At 38.1% G+C, this 26,175-nt stretch overlaps 2 protein-coding genes and 1 long non-coding RNA gene across 4 annotated transcripts; 2 read left to right on the top strand and 1 right to left on the bottom strand.

Annotated features, from left to right (window-relative positions):
* Positions 1-1,910: 1,910 nt before the first annotated feature.
* Positions 1,911-5,880, bottom strand: LOC136048494 (uncharacterized). 2 transcript variants are annotated; one of them, XR_010622184.1, is made up of 2 exons: positions 5,858-5,880; positions 1,911-2,241 (listed from the first exon to the last, which is right to left on the bottom strand). It is a non-coding gene; the product is annotated as an uncharacterized LOC136048494 (long non-coding RNA). The 2 variants fall into 2 exon arrangements; XR_010622185.1 differs by lacking the exon at positions 5,858-5,880 and adding an exon at positions 4,294-4,363.
* A 120-nt stretch (positions 5,881-6,000) lies between these two features.
* TMEM128 (transmembrane protein 128) lies at positions 6,001-11,368 on the top strand. Its single transcript, XM_065735784.1, has 5 exons — positions 6,001-6,123; positions 6,628-6,769; positions 7,782-7,943; positions 8,654-8,762; positions 9,763-11,368. The coding sequence occupies exons 1-4, from the start codon at positions 6,006-6,008 to the stop codon at positions 8,751-8,753; spliced, it is 522 nt and encodes a 173-aa protein (XP_065591856.1). The 5' UTR covers positions 6,001-6,005; the 3' UTR covers positions 8,754-8,762; positions 9,763-11,368.
* A 1,462-nt stretch (positions 11,369-12,830) lies between these two features.
* OTOP1 (otopetrin 1) lies at positions 12,831-24,476 on the top strand. Its single transcript, XM_065736141.1, has 6 exons — positions 12,831-13,116; positions 16,693-16,829; positions 19,887-19,945; positions 21,666-21,796; positions 22,986-23,932; positions 24,306-24,476. The coding sequence occupies exons 1-6, from the start codon at positions 12,831-12,833 to the stop codon at positions 24,474-24,476; spliced, it is 1,731 nt and encodes a 576-aa protein (XP_065592213.1).
* Positions 24,477-26,175: the final 1,699 nt, after the last annotated feature.

The following is a 26,175-nucleotide window of genomic DNA, read 5'->3' as shown; positions in this document are numbered from 1 at the left end:
AACTCATAACGCCATCACAAATTATCCTGTAAACGATCATTTCATTGGTCCATCTTTCAGTATTGGTTTCCCTCTTCTGAAAAATCAGAGCAAATCTACACTTAAGCCTCATCATTTCATTTTTTGCCTTCAAATCTTATCACCTCTTTCTTCCACTGGATATCAGAACTTTAGCCTAAGTCTCCTCTTTCCACTAAAATCCATGAGGAACTCAATCCATATGAAAGCACTGAAATCACTACATCTCATTCAGATGACAAACAATGAAAAATAACACAAGAAATTTGCCTGCATTATAAATGGTTCAAGATAAGTGAATTTTACTCCTTTGATCTGTTCTTTGCAGTAGTCCTGTAATGAACTCTTAAGATTCAGACACCAAGTTATAAATAGGAAGCATGAAGTGCACTTTTATACACTTGATTTTCTGCTTTTTGATGGCCTTTGATTGTTGATGATGAGAAGGAATTCAAGGAGGAATATTCAGCTATTGACACTATACAGTACCCATGCATGACAAAAGCTGATGTTTTTAGTGAGCGAGACAGGGCCAGAATGTTCTCCTAGACTTTGTTTTTGGATTTTTTTTCTTTCTTTTCTTTTTTTTTTCTTTTAATTATTAAAGCAAGTGCTTCACTGACTGAAGTCAATATATTGTACCAGCATTTTTGTCTTGGACTTCTTAATCAACTGCTAGTGTAAAAGCTTTTACTGAATTTATAGACATTTCTTACGCACATAGGTTTTTTATTGACTCTTTTTTCCATCTATCCACTCTAACATTTACTATATTTTTTATGGACTCTGTGTTTCTACAATTTCCCTTTTCTACACCATGAATTTTTTCTTCTTCCTTTCTCACTCCAACACATCTCACTTACCTGCTCTGTCTGAAAATTCAGCTTTTTTGTGAACACTAAGTGATTTCAGGGGTTAGCACTGGGCAAGTTCTCAATGAGAAGAAAAAAAAAATATTAACTCTGCCTTAGCTGCATGCTTTTAAAAACCTGGTAACATTAAGCAGATTTGTCAAAGTAATAGCAGGAACTGCACAACATCTTCCAGCTAAAACTTCAAATTGAGATATTGCTGAATTTAATTCTCATACTAACAAGCATCATTCTCTCTCCCTTTGACAGTGTAGCAATCTGTTGGCTCTCTATAACTCTACTGTCCAATCAGGTTACCAAATTAAGGTGTGTACAAAAATTGATCTTACTGAAGAAATAAGTAGTAATGGACTGTAAAGGAAAATAAACACATAAAAAACACCTTAGAAACCTAAATTAATTTTATAAGAACTTAGTTTCATGTTTACTCTTGCAGGACTCAAAAAATTCTGCTAGCAAAGAGCATGGGCTGAATTCCATTGCATATACATCAGTGAGAAGGTCCTGTCACTTACCTGGTAGGAAACTTTCCTGTATTTTGCAATCATGTAGCAGTGATGTCCACATTCCTGTGAAACTTTGTTTCACTACCTCTGGCAGTTAGGGAACTAGACTAGAACTGAAAAAATAGTTAATATACTACCAGCAGCCTTAAAAAAAAATAAAATGCTAGCCTCTATAGAGTGCCAAGTCTGAATAAAGCAATAATCCTAAAGTAAGCCATGTCAAGTCCAAATAGAGAAAAAAGTACTATGAACAATAAACCTGACTAGTCATCCCCCCAAGTGATACATGGTCTTTCCTACATTAACTAGACCTGACTTGATTATTTCCAAAAATGATACTTTAGGATGTTCATAAGTACAGTAAGTATGCAATTCTTGTCATAGTGCTACAGAAGTGCATGGCTGCACAGGCATTTTCCTCAGTGAGGACATCAGTTTCACTAATTCACCAGTGTTCCCTTTCCCATCCTCTCACATCTGGCCATTTCCTTTTGCCTCTTTGCCATTTCCCTGCTTGTTTTTTTTTTTTTTTTTTTTTTTTAAGGCTTTTAAAACCAGATCAAATCCTCAAACCAAGAGGTATTATATAGCACTACTGCAGACTGAGTAGTCAAGAACAATTATAGCTGGAGTACTGCTGCCAAATGCTTTGTATCTTTAAACTGTAGTCTTGGGAAAACATTTTGAGAGCCATTGTACTCCCTAAGAAAGTAAGCATAGTTAAGTGAAACTAAATTCAAGAAATGATTCAGGAGGCAGAGTAGGAAGATTTACTTACCAGCTTCTAGGAGAATGGTTTGTCCAGATTTATTTCATGCTTTCTTTTACACATTTGAAGATTTAAGCTGGAATGAACAAAGTTGTCTTATTATATATTCTTAATACCAACTGCAGCAAAAGGCAAGAGTCAGACACCAAAGCTACGTAAGACTTCTAAACAGGATAATCGAAAGTGTTGAAATGGTCTTTCATCAAAGAGATATTTCAGACTGAAGTGATACCCTGGACCAGCCACGTTTTTGTATTTCGCACTGACAACTTTCAAGATGAAGAATAAGATAACTAGATAAATCAGATCACATTATGTGGTTGATCCCTTTCCATTTCTCTTAGATTCCCACTTGTTTTTAACTGCTTTTATCTTTTCTGCCTTCTTTTCCTTCAGAGTTCAAATGTTTGCATGCCTATTGGTAGTGCATTTTGCATCAAACACGCTACTATGTCTATTGTTTCCTTCCTTAAGAGGAAGTTTAAGGCTGCACAAGCCTTAAAAAGACTTTAGTTTGTCAGTTTGTATATGTACAACATTCAGATCAAATTAAGTTTTAACCTCTGGTCGTTTTTCACGTTTGTATTAAGGTACTAACACCAGGTGCTTTCAGATTATATGTTTTCCCATTGTACTGAACAATTATTCCTCAAAATGAAGAATACACCGACATTAAAACCAAACTCCTTCAACTAAAAATACCCTACCTAGGTAAGTAATGATGACAATGTCAGGCAAGCTTCTTGTGAACAAATATAGCATTTGGCCTCAAATAGCTACTAACTTTTGTAATGGGGAAAATCTTACAAATATTTGCTGGAATACTAGAAAACACATTTAACTTTTTAAAAGTCAAATTAAAAAACGAATTCTAAAATACACAAAAACACAGAAAAAGAATATAAACAGATAATACTTCTGTATTAAGAGTTATTGGTAAATCATCACTAAAACAAGTCAGTAAGTGAGAAATATACAAGTGAGCACCAAAAAAAAAAAAAACATTTAAGCATATGCAAGATTGTAAAATTCAGTTCTCATTTATAACTGCAAAAACTGGAATGTTTAAAAACACTGAAATAACTCATAAAACATTCTTTTCTCCTTAAAAGAAAATACCCTGAAGGTGTTGAATGCAGTTTTCTGAAACTTTTACTTGTAAGAACTATTTACCTATAACACACCCACAGTTCAGATGCTTTGTTGATTATGTTGTTGATTTTGTAACAGCCTCAGCTCAGCTCCTGATCATTATCCTTTAACAGATTAATAATGACCGAATCAGAGAAGCTCTGTGAAAAGATCACAGAAAACATCTCGGCTCTACAAACACTGAACATGAGTGGTCTAGGTTAAGGTCAAAAGCGAGTCAGGGAAGGGAAGCTCTTATTTCAGCTCTTTGCACAATGCCTACTCTGTAGGTAAAAAGGAGTCTTCAGTTTAACAACATTAACAGATCTTAACCTTTTCAAGCATACATATTTATTTAATTACTACATTTGAATCAAAGATATTTCCTATGAATGGCTTTAGCAAAGAGAGTGCATGATTTCCTTTGTTTCCTATTTAAGTTACCAGCATGAAAGTGAAGGCTGAGGTAATTTCACTCAAAGGAAGTAAAACAAAGAATCCTCTATTTCATTGCTAAGAGAGCTGAGATCAGAGACTCCTACAAGCTGTTAACTTCAAAATATTCAGCTGAACTAAACAAAAAATAATCACTGTAGTCATTAAGGTCTATGATGTAGTCAACCCTTACGTTAGACGTGCTCCACAGCAAATGAAGCAAGCAAATAAATAAACAAATAAATCCTTGAATTTTTTACACTGATTTTACTCAAAAGCCAATGCAAAGTAATAAAGAATAATCAGAACCTTTGCTTCATTCAACATGAGAAACCCCTATGAAAAGGATAATAGGACATTTAGGAAAATATACTGCGTGAATCACTGTTAGCAGCCCCTTGGCTGAATAGATAACATCTCCATTCAATGCAGTGCATCTGCATACCAGGCTACATGGCAAACAGAATCACAGAACAACCTAGGATGGAATGGACCTCAAAAGATCATTAGTCCAATTCTTTGTGGGAAAAGGGAGCCTAAATGAGATTATCCAGCATCTTACACAATTGCATCTCGAAAGTCTTCAGTGATGGGAATTCTATCACATCCCCCGGGAGGTTGTTTTGGTGACTCATTATCACCATGAAAAAAAATCTGTCTTATATCAAGACAAAGCCTCTCCCAGTGCAGCTTGTACCCATTACCTCTTGTTTTCTCCACACTGACCCCTTGTGAAGGAAGTGCCTCCATCCTCTCTGTAGCCACTCTTTAAGTACTTAAATACTGTAATGAAGTTGCCCCTAAGCCTTTACTTCTCCAGGTTGAAAAGACCTAACTACTTCAGCCTTTCCTCATTGCCAAGTGTTCCAGCCCTTTGTGGCCCTCCTCTGGACCCTCTCCAGTCTGCCCACATCTTTATTGAACTGGGGAACCAGAACTAGATCCCAGGTGCAGACTGATAAGCACTGAGTGGGATGATTACAACTCCATCTCTGCTCCTAATGCCCTGTAGGTACAGCCCACTATCTATTATGTCAGTACAGGTGCAGGACCTTGCACCTGTTAAATGTACACCAAGAGTATCATAAGTAATGAAGCCTCATTTCCTTCATCACTCCAAATATTGCCTCCAAGTCCCTCATCATGACTCCTGTTCCTTGCTTCACCCTTACAATGGGCAGGATGTAAAATGCATAAAAGACAGGTACATGCTGATGAGCTAGTAGAAACATGGTATTTCACCCAAGGAGTCACATAAATGAAGAGGGAGTTATTTTTCTTCCACTTGCAAAATACACAGAGAAAGCCAAATTCTCCAGTGCTTAAGTATCTATAACTCAAACCAAATATAAGACAAATGTATGAAAAACTTGGTCATAACTAGGCTTATCATTACATGACTTCAATCAGTGCAAGTCTACTGAGTTGTTAAGCTGCTCTAGCACTGTAACGAATTAGGCTATATCTGCAGAAGACCTATTATTCCTCAAAGATTTATTTCAATTTTTTTTCCAGTTCAAAAGGCATTTGATAAGGTCATTAACTAACCAAGAAGTTTAGAAGTGCTTAAAAATAGTGCTCTGTGCAGATCAGAACACATTTAGCTTCTATCCTGAGCTTACCTGCTAGTTTCCACCCTTACAATGTCCTGAAGTTTTTAAAGCTCTACCAATAGAACACACAGCTATTAATCACAGCCTACACGCTGTTCTTCCTGCTTTTCCTGTTTTCTGAACACGAAACTACAAAGAAGATATCTGCAAAACATTTCTGCTGAAGAATGCATGTGGTACTGTGAAAACTTATTTTCACACTCACTTTCATGCAAAATACTGTTTACTGTTTAAATCATAGAACCATTAAGGCTGGAAAAGACCTCTGAGGTCACCTAGTCCAGGCATCAGCCCATCCCCATCAACCCATGTCCCTTAGTGCCACATTACACATATACTGAACGCCTCCAGGACTATGACTCCACCAGCTCCCTGGGCAGCCCATTCCAGTGCCTCATCGCTCTTTTGGAGAATAATTTTTTCCAAATACCCAACCTGAACCTCCCGTGGCACAACACAAAGCCATTCCCTCTCATCCTATTGCTGTAATCTGGGAGAAGAGGTTGACCCCACCTCGCCACAACCTCCGCTCAGGCAGTTCCAGTACCGCTATCAGTCAGTATTTGCTCCAGCCCCACACCCCACAGGGCGCGGCCGTCACTGCGGCTCTACGCGCCCTTCCGCCCCGCCCCACCTCACGTCACTGCCGGAGCGGCCAAAGATGGCGGGCAGCGGGCTGCGTGGGGAGGCGCTCCCCAGGCTCAGGCGCCATTTGCAACAAGGGGCAGAGCCCCCAGCCCCGCTGCTGCAGCCGCCGTTTCGGGGCGGCAGGACGGCCGGTGGGTGGTGCCGCGCCCGCCCCGCCGAGAGGAGCGCGGATGGGGCGGTGGTGCCGCCGGGAAGGGATGGGGCTGCGGTGCTGTGCTGCGCTGTGGGGCTGACAGCGGAGCCGAGGGGAGGGTGGGTATACTCAGGGATGCTCTCCCGCTCGTCCTCGGCTGTTGTGTCCGCAGAGCTGCCGATGCTGAAGTGAGCCCCGCAGAGGGCTGAGCGCTTGTAGGACGCTCAGCCGGTGGCAGTTCTAGCGGGGTGCGGTAGGTTAGCGTGCACGCAAACTGCTAATGATGCTAAGTGCGTACACCACATACACCTATACCTCAACAGGTACCTCTGCTCCGCCGCTCCACCCAGCTCGGTCAGCCTAATTTAGCTGTGCATGTCCCTGTTCGCTGCAAGGGAGTTGGACTAGATGACTTTTGAAGGTCTCTTCTAACTCTAAGGATGCTATGAATCCATAAGGACACTGCACTTAATGACTGGCTTTGTTGGTATCATGTTTGCAGAAGAGTCTACAGTTGTGGACAAGAAAAAGAAGCCCTCTCCCAGACTGAACGTTCATTCTGCATTCTGGATTTTGGCTTCCATTGCTGTGACATATTACTTTGATTTTTTTAAATCTGTTAAAGAGACAATTCAAGCAGATAGGTAAGATACCTCACAAAGATTTCTTACCAAAGGTAGTTGTGTTTTCATCTTTGAATTACATTCAGATTGTTACATCTAAACTCTGTATTTTGAATCCTGGATAAACAAGATCCCCAATAGGAACAGAGAGAGCTGGGTCTGCTCAGCCTGGAGAGGAAAAGGCAAGGAGGGGTGAATCTTATCAATGTATACAAATACCTGAAAGCAGAATGCAAAAAGATGGAGCCAAATGTTTTCCAGTGATTCCCACTGAACACAGATTGAGACGCAAAAGGTTCCATCTGAGCATCAGGAAACACTTCTTAATTGTGCCCTGGAACACGTTGCCCAGATAGGCTGTGAAGTTTCTGTCCTCAGAAGTACTGCAGAAAAGCCACCTGGATTTAGTCCTGGGCAAGGATCTCTAGGTGGCTGTGGCTTGTGAGCTGGGACAGATGACCACCTGATTTTTTATTTTTTTTTTTTGGCTTGACTGAACCATTTGTATACATGTATAAGGTGTTCTAGTAACAGTATATTTTAATATGGTACCTTCATATTTGTCCTTAAGTACAAGAAACCACTGCCTATTTTTTTGAAAGTGTTGGGGTTTTGATTTTAATTAAAAAATAAAAGCTAAAATTAATCACTAAACATCAAAAGGAAGGATTTTTTTCCCCTCTCTCATTCAGATGTCTACTGAGTAGATTGGGAAAAGAGAAATAATTGCTTTAAAATAGAGTAGAAATCATTTCACGGAATTATATCTTTTTCATGAAGTTAATTCTCGGTGGGATTGACTGATATTATAGCTTCACCTGGAGGTGCTTTTTGAACAGGAGTGGTGTACTGTGAAATTAAACTTTAGTAGCTATGCAAGTGTTTTATAAATGTAATCTAAAAAAAATATTTTAGGAGTTTTAGGCTAATCTATAAATTTAACAGGTATTGTGTGTTCTGTTTTTAGAATAGGATATGGAAAATAATACATGAACTGAAATATTACTAAACATATTTTTCCCTTCTACTACAGTTGGTGGTTTGCCTCTGGCAGTTGTTTATTGGCTGCATGTTTATCAGTTGCCTTTTACTGCATAATATATCTTGAGTGGTATCATGGAATTGAGGACTACGATGTGCAGTATCCTGTACTGATACCTGTCACAACTGTCACTTTTATTGCAGCAGCAGTTTGGTAAGTTGAAACACGTGCGAACAGACCTTTGCTGAACCTGTGCTGTTCAAACTGTATTAATGGGCTCATTTTCTCAGAATTATCATTTCTCAAATTCCACTGAGTGTAATAGTGATAGTATAGCATGATTTCTTCTGTTTTTAGCATTCATCCATAAGGCAAGATTTATAGTAGTTGAAGCTGTTATTAAAAAGCTTAACTTTAACTGGATCTTTTCTGATTGAAGAAATAGTTTAGAATTAGTCAGATCCATAATCCTTGTAAGTCATTTGTAAAATACATTTTCTTGCTATACCTTTCTTTTAATTCATTCTCAGATCTACCAGGCTGTAAATATAATTTTTTTTTGTTGTTTGTTTTTCTCAGATACTGTTCTTGCCCATGGAAAAAACAAGAATATTTCTCATAACTTTTACTTTCATAATTTCTGTGCATCATTGTTTTATTCAGTGTAAAACAAATCTGCAGGAGTTACTGAAGTTACAGGAGAGATGTCAGTCAATTAGCAGTGAACTTAGCACATACTTTTAAAACTGATAGCTCTTTTTGCCCTTTTTTTTTTTTTAACTCTGAAGTTGTAAAGAAGTAACTATTATTCAGGTTAAGCTGGTAGGATTTAATTTCTTCTTGTGCTGTGATTTACTTCCATGCCTGGTTTTTCCACAACGTGACAGTTGAATTTATCTAAAGTTTTTTTCTTTTATTCCCAGTTTTAATGTTGCCTTATGGCCAGTCTGGTCATTTATCACACCTGTGGTGTTGTTCATTCAGTTTATGGGTGTTGTGATGCTTGTGTCACTCCTAGGATAAATCTTCCAGGTAAATAATTAAATTATTTAAGTACAGATAAGTGTTTATCTTGTTGCATGAGTTGCTTTGTTATACAAACCATTTAAGGATTTGGGGAGTATAGGCCAAATACTTGTAGCTTCTGTCCAGGCTGGGAAAACTTTTTAGGGAAGTTGCTTGACATGATAGTAAAGAGAAGCAGCTATCCAAATGCAATTGTTTTTCTCCCTCTCTTTTTAAACGCAGATTGTCTTATCTTTATCTCTGAGTATGCCACTATGACTTTTGTGGTGAATTGTCTGGTTCTTGGGTCTTCCTTAAAAAAAAAAAAACTTTTTACAGCAAATACAGATAATTTCTTGACTTGAAAAATTCTTTCTCAACAACAGTCACGTTGAAAAAGCCTTTTCAGATTTTTTTTTGTTGATATTCTATTTAAATGAATCCCATGAAAATGAAAAAAGAACTTAATGAAGACATTAAAGACAACTTTAGTAGTAGATGAGAGTTGTTCACCAAATCACAGCTGCATCATCCTGTGAGGTGACTCCTTCAGAGCTGCTTTAATTTGTTATGGGAGCTTGAGTCACATTTGAAAATGCGTAATTCTTCAATGCAAGTTTGTTCCTTCTGTCATTAGCAATGTTCTGTTTAAGCACTGGAAATGTGGGGAAAGTGCACTGTGAGCTGTTAAGAGTTGTGTTCTTTTTAATATACTAAAACAACCATACTGCTTTAAAATGTACTTAGAGGTTGAAAGTAAGAAGTACAAGTGGTCTGCAGATATTCTAAAAAGCTGAATCTTAGGAAAGCATCCTGGTTTTCTCTATGAACAGTCAGGTAGATTATTTTGTACAGTATATTATTACTTGATGATGTAAAATCATCCAACTAAAGAATTTCAAATTAGTATGGGATACAACTTGTGCAGTATGTACAGCCTAATAATGTGTGTGTGTATGTCTATATATATATATATATATATATATATATACACATTACGTTTGACTTGTTTTTTCTTTTCTTTCAGCTTCATGTGGAGGATTCAAGTAACAATTATCCTATGAAGTGGGTGTTACTTTTGTTACATTCCAGACTTCTGATTACTATGCTACCTGATTTTATAAATGAAATTAATATTAACCCATGTTTCAACCAATGGCTGCAAGAAGGCAGATGATTAGTGAATAATTGAAAGATAGATTTTATCTTAGTAACATAATGCACTTCATGCTTTCTTTGTAACATTATAAAACCGACTTATCAGTCATTCACCTTGTCTTAAATCTCATCTGGGGACTCCAGAGGTCACTTAGTCCAACTTTGTGCTTAAAGCAGATTGATTGGTTGTAGTGATGCTTCAATTTATGTGTTATGGGTTTTTAATGTTATTTTTATATTTGAATTGATAGCTACAATACTAATATTTGGAATCTGTTTGTGCTTATGAACTTGCATATAGATGACAACAGAGGAGACATTGATCCACTGAATTTATAATGTTATGTGTATTAGGAAATATTTATTTGATCTAACCTCTCGACTTCAAATCCGATAGTATCTGGGGGAAAAAAAAAAGATATGGACCTGAGTAAGAGTCTAGAAAACTGGTTGAAATGTACATCACCTATAATCTGATTATGGATTATACTTGTACTGACATACATTGTCTACAGCCAAAGGTGGGTTATCAAGCTGCGAGTAACCAGCAATACAGTGAACAATAGGAACATCACACAAGAAATTAAGAGCACAAAGAAAATTAATTTGATGTATGTAGTATGTTTTAGTATTCTGGATGTTTTTATTCAAAAAGTAACTTTTCATTCATTGAAGTGCCTGTTAATAAAATTGCCTATTTTCCTTCCTCTGCAATAGAGGTCAGCATTAAGTTAAAAGCAATTAGCCATACACATCTGGGAAAATAAAATGACATTGTCAGTTTATTCACCTTGGCTGTGATACTTCAGTACCTGGGCACCATGTCATTTCCAGACTATTTTATATAAGTCACTGTGTTAAATATGGTTTGTGGAAGATAGGAGAATGTTAAAGCTGGGTATTGAAACTTGCTTACATTTACTCTCTGCGGTTGTTGCTTGAAGTCTGGACTGTTAGAAGAGCCTATGTTCTTTACTCTGACTTTCAGATTCACACCATTGCTGAAAACACAATATGTGAAATGTTTAGTAATGAAAAATGTAGACTTCTGAAGTTACTGCTGTTTCATTGAAGAGCAACATTGCTGCCAGCATGCAGTGTAAAGAATCACTCAAATCAAAACAAAATACATCTAGCGCTACTGCTAAGTAGCTTCTAGAGCCAACAGCTTGATTTCTTTTTTTAAATATCTGAGTTAAGAACAACTGTCTTTGAAAAAAGATCTTAAAATCTTCGTATTTTAACAAATTCCAACCATTTTATGTCTGCACAGACATGTGCACTGAGTTACTTTGTTCATTGTTATATTTAAATGCACTGTTTGCTCAGGGATGGTAATAGTCGTATTTTTATTTATCAACTATATAAATGCTCTGGGGGCTTTAAGTTGCTTTGTCCTCTTGAATTAATATTTGCTACATGTTTGTTTTAAATGTATTCTTCTGGACATCTTAATAAACTTTGCATAAAAGTGATCAATGATTGGTCAGTACTTAATTGTTTAACCTTCTGATTCCACTGTTCTTGGGTCTGTCAACCCATCATGTTGCCCGTGTTTGTATTCCATGGCCTGTCAGCTGGGTTAATTGATTGATTAATACCAGTTCATATGCCTTGGTAGAGGTATTTGCCCTCTGACTACTTCGTCTTTTTCTGAAAATCCTGGGTAGAGATTGATAAGCTCACTGCACAAAAGTTTTGCAAAGTCTTTTGGTAACAGTTTTGAGTATCATGCAATGTTCATATCCTTGTATGCTTGAAAGCAAATGGTGGTGAATCTGGTAAGAGTGTTAAACAGTGTTTGCTTTAATTAACAACCTGACAAAATCTCACTGCTCCTTCTACCATATCAAGAACTTAGGGAAAGAGATATCTTAACAGTTTCCTGAAAATAATGCTTAGGTTGTCAAAAGCCTTACTTGTACTAAAGCTTAAATATATTCGCTGGCTTCATAACATGAGAGATTTTTCCATCCATTTCATTTGAGAATAAGAATGCATGTCTTCTTCACAGATAAAAAGAGATGCTCTGGAATCCTCTTAAAAGGAATGGAAATAAAATAGCCCAGGCAGTTACACATTGGAGCTCTTAGAAATTTGCATAAGATACGAAGTAGGACACAGCATTTCTACAAGCTTCTGAACAGGATGGGTGTAGTTCTGAGCTGGAGGTGATGGAAGGCTGAAGCGTTCATCTGTTACCAGAAGTGTCCTACACATAGGACAGAAGTATTATACATATCTACAGAAGTATTGAACTTATGTGCTTGGGAAGAGGAGAAGCGTTAGACCTTGTTAAGTTTTTCCAGTGGGAGTAAAATACATGCTGTCTTCTCTTTTCTTCCAAATGTTTAAGTAGCTGAGTTAGTGGTTTAATTTCATGTCAGACGTAGGTCTCGGAGCGTTAAAAAAAAAAACCAAAACAACAACAAAAAAAGCCACCAATGCTTTGGATGTTAGATATGCTACCAGCAGGTTTAGGGTAAAAATGTGAGACCTGCCTGGCCAGAATAAGGACCAGACTATCTTCGTGTTTGGCCTCCAAGCTATGGCTACGTGAACACCTAGGATTAAGGGAATTTGTGTTGTACGCAAACAAAATCCCATCTAAAATATTTCCTGTTTTACACTGGGATGAATTCTTGCCAGCCCCTACAGGCCATCAACTGGCGCTCGGCATCTGGAGTTTTGCGTGCGTTCCTGTCTTCTGGCTATAGGTCACAGAACGTGTTCCCCGCTAGCCCTGCTGCTGGCCCCAGCTATTGGCCGAGCGTGGGGCACGGTGCCCGCCGCCGCTCAGCAGCCCTGCAGCGGTGGGGAGGCACGGCCACAGCCAGCGGTCCCGCTCCGCCCCCGGGGCCGCTGGGGGCCGGGCCTGCGGCCGCCTCGGGACTGCCCGGGGAAACGGACCGGCCGCCCGCAGCGACCGGCTGGGAGATGGACAAAGCCGGCGGTTCGCTCTCCGCGGGCGGCAGCTACCCGCAGAAAAACGCCGAGATCCTCAGCAGCCAGTACGGCATCAACCTGTTCCTGGCCGGGCTGCTGCTCACCTTCGCCTGGGCTGTGCACGCCGTGGGTATCAGCAAGAGCCACCTGCTGTCCTACCTCATCACGCTGATGCTCGTTCAGCTGCTGTGGATGCTGTGGTACCTGTTCAGGAGCTGCACGCAGAGGAGGCTGATCCGGGACAAGGACACCCATGCTGGAGCCCGATGGCTGAAGTGTAAGTACGTGGCATGCAGGTGGCACTGGGCACAGGACGTGTGTGCCATCGCCCACCTCCATACTGCATCTCTTATCAGGGAGCATCCCGGTGTTGGGGATCCTGTGCACACATAGCAAGCACTAATTAAATATATTCATAAGCCCAACACAATGAGGGATCGTGTGGGAAAACTAACACTAAACATACCCACTTCTCAACATACTATTTACAGCACTGAAAGCTTGTTTCCCCTTTCCTCTATGTACCAGGTTGCTTTGGCAGCACATAAGAAACAAAACACAGATTTTGGAGGAGGCAGGTTATTATGGTGTCATGCAATACTCCCACAGGATTTATCACTTTTCCAGGCCATGAAATAGTCCTTATACTAGCATTAGTGAGATATGTCAAGGGCTCTCATTACTCATGTATTCCAAATATTCCTATTTGCACCTATTCAGTGATGCCTTAGAATCGTTTCACAGAATCATAGGATGACTTAGTTTGGAAGGGGCCTTAAAGATTGTCAAGCTCCAGTCCCTGTGCCATGAGCAGAGTTGCCAGCCACCAGGTCAGGCTGCCCCAGGGCCCATACAGAGGTTGGAAAAGACCTTCAAGATCACCAGATTCAACCATCAAACTTCAGAATAGCCTAGAGTTAGAAGATAATGCTTGTCCAGACCAGAGTATAGTTTAGTAGGTAAAATATATGAGCATGAAATCTAAAGCTAGCATTATCTTGTAGGAAAAGTATAGAAATCTGCAAGGATAGTGATGGGATTTAATGGCCATTACTTGCAGTTCAGGTGCCTATTGTAAGGACACAAATTATATCAAGAGCTAGTGACTAGGGGAGCACATTGCAGTCATACCAAATGCCATATTTCTGTCTCACAGGAAAAGGAAACCCAACTCAGCATTACACAAGAATTGGCAAGCCCAGCTTTACCAACTGTTTTTCCAGTCTTGATACTGCAAATAGTATGTTGGAAAATAGATGTGTTGAATGCTATAAAACAGCTTAAGTATTAAATATTTTCTTGCTGCTAGAAAGATACAGCAATCAGTCATCATCACAGCATTACCCAATGAAAAATTTAGATGAATATCCCAAGAACATCTAAAATTTGATGAGTTTGAGAAGTAAGGCGGTGTAGTAAAAGTCTGGTTCAGTTTTTGTCTCAGTGTCTGTGTCTTTCATTTTTCTTTGCACCTGTTAGCAATCATGCTATAAAAATTACTCTGGGGATTTTTAGGAGATTTATTTATTTATTATTATTTTTAAAATTATTATTTTTTAGTACAATATACAGTCATGGTCTGTAGACTCTTTCCTGAAATGTACTGATTTATATTCTGACTGTTCCTTTTGATTATTCACTGTTTTCCAAAATAACACTCAGTTCTCAGGCTTTTTTTTTTTTTTTATTTATTCCCTTTTGTGACTTAAATCCTACCAAAACCCATTATTGAAAGGTTTAATTTGATCCTATTTTGGACCAAGCCATGCTTATGTTACAGAGAATAACTTTCTCCTCCTTAAGTATGGAGTAAATACTGCTTTACATGGATGAGTACAACAGAACCCCCTGCCCTTTCTTCTTTTGGCAACGCATTCACAGCATTTCATTTGTCCTGCAGGATATAAGGAGTTACAAACATTGAGAAATAAGATCCTGGAATGCACTACTTGGTTACTTTATCCATTTCTTTTACCAGCACAGGATTGTTCTTTGTAATATGTTCTCAGCTGTGGCAGCTTCCATGGCTTCTCTTGGATGTCTATGCTGCAATTCAATAAATTTGTCCTTAGGGAAAGTCCTACACTTTCCTATTCTTAAGAGTTTCTTGTAGTTACATCAAGCTTGTAAAACTCCTTTATCCTGTATGGTAAGAGAAAACTTAGCTGAGCTAAGGTGGCAGTTCCTCTGCCAAGATTCCTCTTGTCCTTCCCCGTATCAGTGGTTTTGTCATAGAAATCTTTTATCTGGCAGACAAATCCAAAAATGAGGGGAAAGGACACATTTTCATCTTGTCTTTGCACAGAAAGATCTGGGCAATTCTTGACTAGATTTATCAGCTGCTTTGGAAGAATGTGTCCTTACTTTCATCATTGGAGAAAATGTTCACAAATCAACCAGAATAACATGTAAAACAGGCTCAGCATATTTTCACGATTTCCTTCAAACCATGATTATCATTTTGGTAAAGGTGGCAGTAGGTGGCTGTGACAAATACTGGAAGAGAATGACTTAACAAAGACCTCTTGTAGCAGAGTCCTCGCACTGAGTTAACAAAGCTAGAATGGACAATTATAAGAATTGCTTACAGAAAGGTTTTCTGAAGCTTTTTTGTGCCTAAATGTGAACAGTATGAACTAGAGCGTTTCCCTTCCAGCTTGCATGGCGGACCAACCTCTTCTACAGATTTACTGTGACAAAAGTTCCCATGAGGTCTTTGTCTTTAACAAAGTCCAGTTGTTCTGGCCCAAATAATCCCAGGGAAACTGAGGAAGCTTTGTATAAATGGACTCATTTCCTTTACTTGCTCTGATTTTATACCCCAGAGGAGACTCTCCTGTAATGAAAAGCTCTGTAACCATTATTTTGAAGTTCAATCTGCTGAGACAAAGAACTCAAAAGGAAAATCAATTGGCTTCACAAATGGTTTTATTTTATTGTGTTCTGCAGCAGTACATCTTCTTTTTAAAGCATAGGTGGCTGGTCATCTTAGCCAGCTCTTGGCAGACTTCAACTTATATCTTTTTCTTACTTGCTTTAAAATTGTCCTTTAAACCCAAACTCTATTTTTAGAGTGACATTTTCACAACTGTATCATTATGGTTTTCTGCTTCTTGATGATTAATATAATGAATAAAGTCAATGCTTTGCGATACTGAAAATCCTGTTCTTGATCTTCCAAAACACAAAAATTTCAATGAACATTAAAAAAAAAATTCTAATTTTCCTAGTATGAAGCTCAATAGAAATTATTTCTTATTTCTTTAGCTTAGAAATATGAAAATAATGGAATCATCTTCATCATTTCTAATAATTGTATGTATAAATAAGATTAATTTGTAATACTGAAGTTTTGGATCCTTTCTAGGAAACCAAACCACAGAGCTTGTTGCAGTTTTGGTCTCTGAATTGAAGTTTAACCTCCCAAACAATGGAGATGGCATACCAAGTGATTGTGTTACTGCCCACTGTAGAGCTCTTGGGCCCAGGGACTGTAACATTATTGTTCAGCTCCCCTTGTGTAGTTTGCTTTGTGACTGTATAAAGCATTAATTCATGCACTATATGACCACATCAATGCTACAGTTTGAGAGGCTAATCTTGCAAGGACATGAGAGCCATCTGCAAGGTGCAGAGCATCTTTAAGTCCATCGCTGGATGAGCTAGGTGTGTACAGTGTGATGCTTTAGTAAAGTAATGGGCAGTGGCTTTTATTAATATTACCAATTACTTATGTCAGTTGTCCTCATGAACACTGATCTACTTTTATTTCCCTAAATAAGATTTTGGCATGGGGTACAGATTGTCTCTAGACAATGTACAATGTCATTTTCTAATATCTTTTCATTTGCAGGTGGAATTACATTATTTGCAGTGATTACTTTGATTCTGGACTCCTTTAAAATTGGATACTATATTGATTTTTCAAACTGTTTGTCACCAACTGAAGGCATCTTTCCTGTTACACATGCAGCACACACCATCTTACAGGTAAAAGTCACTGGCTGCAATTTTATATTATATTTCTTACTAAAAAATTCTTTTTTTTTCTCCTCATAACCAGTGGTTTTTGCAGTATCTAATTTCTAAGTATTTAACAAGATAATTTTAAGGACAAAGTTTTAATGCATGTATACCCTTTTTATGTGGAAATCCAGACTCAGCATCCTGACATTTCAGCTGGAAAACTCCTGTGGGTTCAAAAAAGAAAGAAACAAAAACATTCTTCTGTAGTTGAAGTTATATATTTTTTAGTTTATTACACATAAAGCTTCCAGGATTTTTTTTCTAGCAGAAATAAGCAGCTTGATGATAAGATGGTTCACTTGTTTTTGTATGTACAACTTGCCACACAAATATCAGTCTATCTGTCCTGATATCCCTGATAGGAGTATATGCCTCATTCTTCAAATGGAAGTAAACCCTTTCTTTGTGGGTAATAAAATACTTGCACATCCCTCCTGTAACAAACGAACATAGATTTTCCTTGCAGAAACATTTGATTCTGCTTCTGAGTGGCTGTGCAGTACCAAATATGGTCAGTGTCTCCTGTAAAATACTCCATCCGCTCGTTTACCTTCAGGCTTTGTCTCTATTACATTATGACATTCCAAAGCTGATTGATTATTAATGAATAAATGTTGCCCATTTCTTAATTATACAATGGAGCAAAAAGGTGCTGGCCAGTTTTCTTAATAGTTTTCCTTATTTTGAATGCCTGGATCACGAACACCTCCTAGTTCTGTTGCAGCTTGTTATCCAGTCTGTGTGAAAGCACAGATTGTGAAAACTGTTGGTATCTGCAGAAGCCAGGTACATTTCATGGTAAAGTGAAGATTGAGATTGTTATCTCCTTTCTTGTCAGGGCAGTCTGAAATTGAAATTTCTGTAGGCCTCTATGAGCAGATTAGTGATGAAGAAGGAAAGGAAGAGCCACTAAAGAATGATAATCAGTTGCAGCCAGGACAAAGAATGTAACACGCTGATGAGGATGAGAACAGGAAAGAAAAGAATGTTTTTTCTAGTGATTGTGGTTGCATGAAAATGAGCAGTGAAACACCTACGTTCTACTCTTTTCTGTAACAGGAAAAAAAAAAAAAAAAGAACATTGAAATCTAAGCAGGAGATCTCTATTTTAATCCGAGAGCAATGTTCAGATTTGATGTTATACTTCTACATTCTTGTACTATTCACGCTCCATGACTAACAATTTCTTTGCTTTATTTCTGAGAAACAAACCTAAGAAACTGAGACTTTTTTCCCACTAATCTGCAAGCAGCATTCTTTATTATATCCAGTAAACCCTCCTCTGTGATGATTCCAGCTACTGCGACCTAGAGTGTGGAATAGATGGAGCTGAACAAAGAGAACATTAATTTTGTTTAATATTACATCACTTATGTTGTTGATTTTTTCATTTGCTTAGCTTAAAATAATGAAATCATGAAATGTTAGTACAAGCACTCAAAGAAAAGGTAAAATATGTAATTTGCCACATACCTCTCACTTAAGAAAAGTCTAGTGTCCTTGAAATGCAGGCTGAAGTTACACCAGAGAGGATTCCTAATTGTGTGTCCTATGAAAGCCTAGGGATTAATTTTCCACAGAACATTTGTTAGATGCTGTTGTATTTTACACTAATGAGACATCCTATTACTTGGCAGTAAATGAACAAATATATCCTACAACTGTGCAAACAATGAACTAGCACCAGCCTGCCTCTGATCTCCACTGTTCCAAGGCAGCCTTTACATTAAGCTCTTTCACAGACAGAACCCTTTGTTCCTTTGAGGCAACATGTGCTCTGGGAGCAAAAAGTAGATTTTATGTAATTTCTTTACCTTAGTGATTTTTCTATTCCTATTTTTCTTCCACTCTCTTGATTTTAGTGTTTGAACTAAGCATCTTCTTTATTTTAGTTCTGAAGAATGTTTTCACATCTGCTGTTAGATTTTACTACGTCTATCTTATGATAGAGATAAGCCTAAGGTGATACCTGCTGATTTCAGTTTCCATGTCATCTTGTAGTCTTCACATCTGGAGTTTTGCAATGTTTATATTTCTGTGTGATAAATGCTTAATTGAAAGAATATGTAGCTGGATGCTTGGATTTGGGCAAACTCAATTCCAAATGTCCAGTACTGTCTTCTGTGCCCTGGACTTCCAGTAGGAGACACAGAAAACTGCACAATCCTACCTTTTTCTCAAATCAGATACTGAATGTCACAGACAGCACCAGCTGTGGAGGTACCCTACATCAGTGAGAAAATGGATTTCCAGTCATTGTAGCTGCTGCAGAAGAACCCAAAGTTCTTTGGAATCCCAGTTTCAGACTAACATTGCTGATGTATTATCGGTATCATTCAGCTTGCCCCAACCAGATTTTGGAATAGGTTTTGTATTAGAAACAATCTATATCCTGAGGTTTCCACAAACAAAGAAAATATAGGGGAAAGAAGTATTGTAAGTGACTAACTCAATACCATTCTCTATCTTTTGTTCTACAGCTTGAGCTTTCTGTACTACACTTGAGTGAAACTGCATTTGTTCCTCCTAATGCAGTCATCACCCAGACTGATATAAAAACCTTTTATCTTGCTTTCTGGACATCTATTGTTTGCTTCGTCAGTCAAGTCTACCCTTTTACTTGTCTCTTTCCCTTCATAGAATTTCATGTATTTAGTAAATTATTCAAACATAGCATCAGCACGCCCTGCAGTAATCATAGCATTGTTTATTTTATTTACTTTGTCATTGAAATAAAAGCCACTCGAGATACAGAACCATGGTATGTTATGGTGAACCATTTTGAAACTTTCTACTCTTGAGCTGCTGGCTTGAAGTCCTAGGTTCCTCATTCCAGAAAGGTTATGGCTGAATGTCAGAAAGGATCAGGAGTAATTTCGTAGATGTGGAGATGGAGCCACCTTGGGTTAAGTCATTACTGGATTTAATTGTCAATGTTTCTGTCTTCAGAAATGCTTTCCTTTACGTTTTTCATACATATGCATTAGTATAATGACATTTCTCTTTATTTCAATCATTCAGGTATACTTTCTTTGGTGTCATGCAAAGGATATTATCCAGTCTTTCAAAACACTTGAAAGGTAAAGTAGATCTGATCCTCATCTGGAATGCAAATAAGTGTACATCTGCACAGTGTTTTTGCACCTACAGTTTTACTGTAAGAGGGACACTGAAAACTCACAGACCTTGATTTTCATCTTCATTGTGCTATTCTAAATAAAAAGTAACTCCATGCACCCAAGTTGGAAGATAATAGTCTGAAATATATATTTTTTCTTTTTAAGTGTGTTTATGTTTCATAAGGTACAACAGACACAGAATAAGTATATGTTTATCACGAATGGGAAAGAGTAGTGTATGACATGTCCAAAATAATGTATGTTTGTCAGAGGAAGTACCAGATTTATTTCTGAGAACTATGCACTACCCTATTTTCTATTGCTGAGATGGAATGAGTCAGTGCAGTGTATCTGGGTTATTTTATGTTCACCTTTTAGGAACTCACATTTTTTATCTAGGTGCATGCATGCAAATACACTGAGAAACACAGCCTCCCCAGCAGTATCCTGTGCACCCAGCTCAGTAAGGGTTCTGCATATTTCTGACACAAGATCTCAGTTCTCATGGCGTAACTGGTGTGTCCTGTGAAACAGCTGAGTGCATGCATTTGGTATGGAACCGAGGGATGCTCTTTGAGGCAGAAGAGCTAGCTCTGATGTATTTCTGGTTTTGTAAAAATGTAAATTAGTGATTATGAATGTCTTGACACAGAAGTGAAATAAACATAATAACTTTTAAAATATTAATCTCAAATTGTCAATGAGCTGACCTGTTTTTACAGGAAGTAAAAGAAACTTACTCAGGAACACCAGCTATGATGATGGCTCTCCTTTTTTTCTGTTCTCTTGGTAAACATTTCAGCCTCATATGAAAAAACATAGTGATTGCAGAAGGCTTGCAGTGTCACATGGTGAAACCAGCTCTGTTTATTTGTAGAATTTCCAAAACATCTAATTGCAAATCATTCACTGCAAACAGTGGAATAATAAAGAACTGATTCTTGGTGAAGGAACATCATGAGCCTTGGGTACAAGAGAATAATGCTTGGCAGAATGGTGAATGAAAGGACTGTGCCCAGGAAACAGGAAACACGGCCTTCTACAATAAAAAGGGGAGTGCTGGGCAATTAAGAACAAGTATTATATGGACTTAACTAGTAGGCTCAGAATCATTAACCCACTTCTTTCTCCAATGCCATTCTGTTTCACCAAACCATGACATGGCTTGTCCAAGACCAGGGCCCTTAAAACCACTTGGAGACCTAGCCTCACTGTACCAGTATTCTGAATGGGATAAAGCCCTCTGTTGTCTTCAGATCTCTCCAGAAGACAAAAATGCATGGACAGAAGTTAGACAAAGCAGTGTTATCTCCTAAAAGAAAGGCCAGCCACAGTGAGTATGAAGAAGCGCCACAGAAATACAATTAACCCTGGACAGAATGTTAATTCACTGTCATTAACATGTCCAGCCCAAAGAAAAAGGCCAACAAAAAAGAGAGCATAAAAGCATCCCATCTGTGTTTTAATATATTAATCCATTGTTTCTGTGCTAATTTCAAAGTTTAACATTCGTTGTGCTTCGCTGTGGAACTTGTTTGGAGAGATCAGTTATGATTTATTTTTTCCTGCACTAACTAAATAGTGATGTGTGGGGTACTATTAATCCATTGTATTTAACATACGTGTTATATATATGAACATCTGCTGTACAGATTCCTTCAGTAATTACCTTGTTTTGTAGGTTTGGGGTTATCCATTCTGTGTTCACAAATTTACTCTTGTGGACAAATGGAGTGTTAACAGAGTCAAAACATCAACTGAATGAACACAAGGAGAGACTAATCACACTTGGTTTCGGGAACATAACAATAGGTAAGATGAAGGGTTGTACATTTTGAAATTCCTGCTCCCATACAAAATGTTACACCTCTGCAGGAATGAGCTGGGTATTTGCTGTGTAGCTGCTCATGAGCAATATACAATCAGTTTATACAGCAACTAAAATGATCATATATGCCACTCAGGCTGTGGTTTTCTGTCAGTTTATCTACCCATTGGTTGAGGTCCAGAATAAAAACAATTGATAGAAGTTACAAACGGATCTTAAAAAATAATTCTTCTGAGGAATAACATCACTGAGGAACCCTCTGTAACTAAATCAAAAAAGTAAATGGAATACAGCTATTTTAAATTGAATTAACTGTTTTCTAAACTGCTGGTGGAGAAACAAGAATTGATAGTCCTGCAAATCCTTCCCAGAAGAGAGGTAACACATGGTATGCAGACCCACGGAATTTAGTGGAATGGTTTAGAGTGTTTTCGAAAGAACACACTGTAAAAATAGTATCTTCTGACACTGTGGAAATGTATGCTTTCTTGTACTATTTGATTGGGATATAAATACACATTAAATACACTTATTTTACAAATAACGTGCAATTTGTTCTCTGAGTTTATAATGCAGGTTATTACACAGCAGAGAGAACCATTTCATAGGTTCCTCACAAAAGGAGTAGAAAGATTCATAGTTATTTTACCTTCAAACTATACTGGGGCATCACAAGTATCTGTGGTTTATTTTATCTTTTTCCTAGACATAAACACAATTTTAATGAAGTGCTGTAGTTATTAGAAACCAGTTTCAGTAACTGATAAAAATTAGAGGAGCCCTTTTCTCATTAAATTTGTGCAATTCACCTGATTCACAGGTGGCTTCTATAAAAGCCACTTACACCAAATGATTGAGGACTCAGTGCCCTGGAATCCTGGATTTTCATATAATAGAACAGTATTTCTACAAAGGCTCTGCTGCACTTTGCTGCAGCATTTCTTCATGCTATGCTATTGCTAAGATGCTAGAGATGATACTTTGGGAACCATGCAAGCTTTGTTACACTAATGACTTAAACAACTTGAACCCATTTTAGATGGCTAAGTGGACAGTATGATGTCACTGAAATCTTACCCTTACTGTTTTACTGTTTTATTTATGTTTTATTTATTCACTTTAAGCAATAATTCTGTATATTTCACACATCTAATCTCTTTCCCTCTCCTTTAGTTTTAGATGACCATGCACCTCAATGCAATTGTACAACAACAACTCTCTGTTCGATATTTTCTCAAGGAATATATTACCTGTACCCCTTTAATATAGAATATCACATTCTAGCATCCACAATGCTCTATGTCCTGTGGAAGAATATTGGCCGCAAAGTAGAACACCATCAGCAACACAAAACTCCATTCAAATTTCACGGCATAACCGTTGGGATGATTTTTGGACTAATTGTGTTAACTAGCACAATAGCAATTGTTGTAGTGTATTTAATTCAGATTGGACGTTCGAAAATCAAAAGTGAATTAGCACTGACCATGTTTTACCTCCATGCTATCTTTGTGCTGGTTCTCATGTGCACGGCTGGAGTCATCGCCCTGCTGATCTACAGACTGGAGGATAGATCATTGGACAACTCCAAAAATCCTGCTCGAAAACTGGATGCAGAACTGCTGGTTGGCACAGCTGCTGGGTCCTGGCTCCTCTCCTGGGGCTCCATACTAGCAATTATCTGTGCCCAGGCTCACCCCAAATACACCTGGTATAACCTGCCCTATTCCATCCTCGTCATCATTGAGAAATACATTCAGAATCTCTTTATCATTGAATCCATACATCGTGAGCAGGAAAAGGTGAATGATGATGTTAAAACCCTGCGAATAGTGACAGTGTCTCGAGGGAGCACTTTGACACTTACACCCTCGTACAAGGAGATTTACAATGGCCACACTACTCGGGATGCTGGGGAGCTGCCATGCCTGTTCCGTGGTAGCATCTGTACCAGAGAACGTGATGGGAGCAATGGTGACAGTGAAGGGAAAAGTCAGGGAGATGGCTCAGGCATGCATTCTGCCTCTGAGTTCTCCCTCTGCAGCAGGAGCTCAGTGGCTGACAACAAGAGGAGAATTCTCAAGAACATTGCCGCATTTTTATTCCTCTGTAATCTTTCGGTAAGGCATTTTGAATGTAATTCACAGGTTAATACCCCAAATCTTCCTAGCCCTTCTAGCCTGATAAGTATGTTAAAATTACATGGTTCTATAGTTTGCAGCAAGTGAATTTTAGTTCTTCTGGAAGAATAAGTGGATATGCCTTTGAGGAACAGATTTTACCTAAACACAGAATCTAACTCTCTTTAGTCACCATAAAGAAAATATAAAATTATCAGCAGTGAAAGCTGAAATCTGTGCCATTGTTGCACCCTGGTAACAGGGCGGGCTCAGAGATTTCCAAAGCTAAATTACAGGCCAATGGGAGCACAGTCATTATGGGCTGGTCCTTCATCATTTATAATTAATATGGTATCGCCTTCTTCCCTTACAGCTTTGGATCCCGCCGGCATTTGGGTGTCGCCCAGAATACGACAATGGGCTGGAAGAAATCGTTTTTGGCTTTGAACCTTGGATAATTGTTGTGAACCTTGCAATGCCTTTTTCTATTTTCTATCGGATGCATTCAGCTGCCTCACTCTTTGAAGTCAATTGTAAAACATAGATCATACACGGTCCCTCAGTTAACAATTGATTGAATAATTAATTAAACAAATAACAGATGAAAGAGTGGATGAATAATTGAGCGAGCATAGCAACAGCTGCTCAATAGATAAAAGATTCAATAAATATTTCTAAAAGAAGGGATCATAGCTAATAGCATATAATATTTTTTATCTGTGCATCTTATTGAATATATAGTGTTACTGCTAAGACTTTTCAAAATCATATTAGTGTTAACTGTACATTGTACAGTTAATTTAACCTCAGTTATCTTTGCTTTGGTCATCAGCGATTTGTCCTCTCAGTAGTTTGTATTGCTCTATTTTCATTCACTGTGACCTGAGAAAGTTGTTTTAAAAAAGAAGAAAAAACAACTGCTCAACTTATGAGGAAAAGTCCCAAGGACTGCTAAACCAACTGATGCTCCTGAATCACAGACACTCTGAAAACCCCAACTTTTAATTCCTAGACACATTTTAATAGTAAAGCATAAAAATATTTTCTGTTTTGTTGGGTTATGGGAATTATATTAAGCTTTCTGAATATTGGTGGAAAATCAATATTTAATTGTTGTTTTCCTAGCTATGTGACATGAAATCTAAATAACATGTAGGTTAGATACCATGCTGTATAGAACTTCTTCTGATAAAATATATTTCTACTAATGCATCTCTCTTGTCTTGTGATTACTCTATGACATAACTGTGAAATAAAGTTATTTCTTCTATTATTTACTCACACGTCCTTGAAATGTTTTGAAAGAGAAAAGTCTAGTCCTGTAGCTTAGTTTTAAGTACATACGCTCTGTTGCCATAATGCTTTAAATTTCCTGTATAGTTTCTCTTAGGAGCTGCTAATATCTTTGTACTTCATTCTCTTGGTTGGAAAGTAACCATACATACTCCTACAGAGGTCCTATAGAACACAGCTTTCAGCTGCTTTGTTGGCAGTCACGGATCAGAACACGAATTTTGGCTTTGTACCACTAGATGGCAAACATAGACCATCAGATGCATTGCTTGCCTTTAGGAATTTCTTCACATGGTAATTAAATTTCAGATCTATTACGTGGCAAATGCAGCCATAATGTACCTAGGAGTTTTTGTTACCTGTTCTACCTGATGCAAAACTAGTATCAGGTAAAGCCACCTGAAGTCTGAATTAGGTTCACCACTACTGAGGATGAGCATGAGAACACCTGTGTACCTGCAGAGCAATTTCAGCTCCTTAGACTTGGAGTGGTTTCTTGAAGCCACCCCCTGATTACATTACTGTAACCTCTGTCTTTCTCTGGCACTGCTTGTTGTGCTCATTTGTCACATCACTATTGGCTCCTGCCTTCATTCTCTCTCACAGCCTTTTCTATCTTTCTCCTGGAACACAGTAGCCTCATCTCACCTTCTTTCACCTTCCTTTCACGAACCTCTCACCACTTGGTTCTCCCAGACTGGTTTCATTTCAAGCAGAATGAATAAAGCAAGCTGGAACATCAAATAAAGCTTTCATCTTCCTCCAAATCAATGGTTGGACCAACTTGCCAGTTACTTCTGGTATTGGAGAAAACTCACTTTGCTAGGTAGCCCCACAGATTTCATTTCAACCTTTAAACAGTAACAAATGTTGGTAAGAGGATTGCTTTGGCTTCTGCTCTGTCTGTGGGATGAGTTGCATGTCATTCTTCAGCTAAAAGTGGTGCCCTT

Source organism: Cyrtonyx montezumae, unplaced genomic scaffold (assembly GCF_038088225.1).
Source record: "Cyrtonyx montezumae isolate F1298 unplaced genomic scaffold, pur_monq_1.0 scaffold_2, whole genome shotgun sequence".
Taxonomy (NCBI): domain Eukaryota; kingdom Metazoa; phylum Chordata; class Aves; order Galliformes; family Odontophoridae; genus Cyrtonyx; species Cyrtonyx montezumae.
This window is presented reverse-complemented; position numbering and strand designations above follow the sequence as displayed.

What these genes read in the sequence shown, in the direction of transcription:
- OTOP1 (XM_065736141.1), top strand. Translation starts at nt 12,831, where the DNA reads ATGGACAAAGCCGGCGGTTCGCTCTCCGCGGGCGGCAGCTACCCGCAG. An exon ending in CAGCACACACCATCTTACAG is followed by an intron (nt 16,830 to 19,886) that starts GTAAAAGTCACT and finishes TCAATCATTCAG; the next exon opens with GTATACTTTCTTTGGTGTCA. An exon ending in TCTTTCAAAACACTTGAAAG is followed by an intron (nt 19,946 to 21,665) that starts GTAAAGTAGATC and finishes CTTGTTTTGTAG; the next exon opens with GTTTGGGGTTATCCATTCTG.
- TMEM128 (XM_065735784.1), top strand. Translation starts at nt 6,006, where the DNA reads ATGGCGGGCAGCGGGCTGCGTGGGGAGGCGCTCCCCAGGCTCAGGCGC. An exon ending in TCGGGGCGGCAGGACGGCCG is followed by an intron (nt 6,124 to 6,627) that starts GTGGGTGGTGCC and finishes TCATGTTTGCAG; the next exon opens with AAGAGTCTACAGTTGTGGAC. An exon ending in TTTATTGCAGCAGCAGTTTG is followed by an intron (nt 7,944 to 8,653) that starts GTAAGTTGAAAC and finishes TTTTATTCCCAG; the next exon opens with TTTTAATGTTGCCTTATGGC.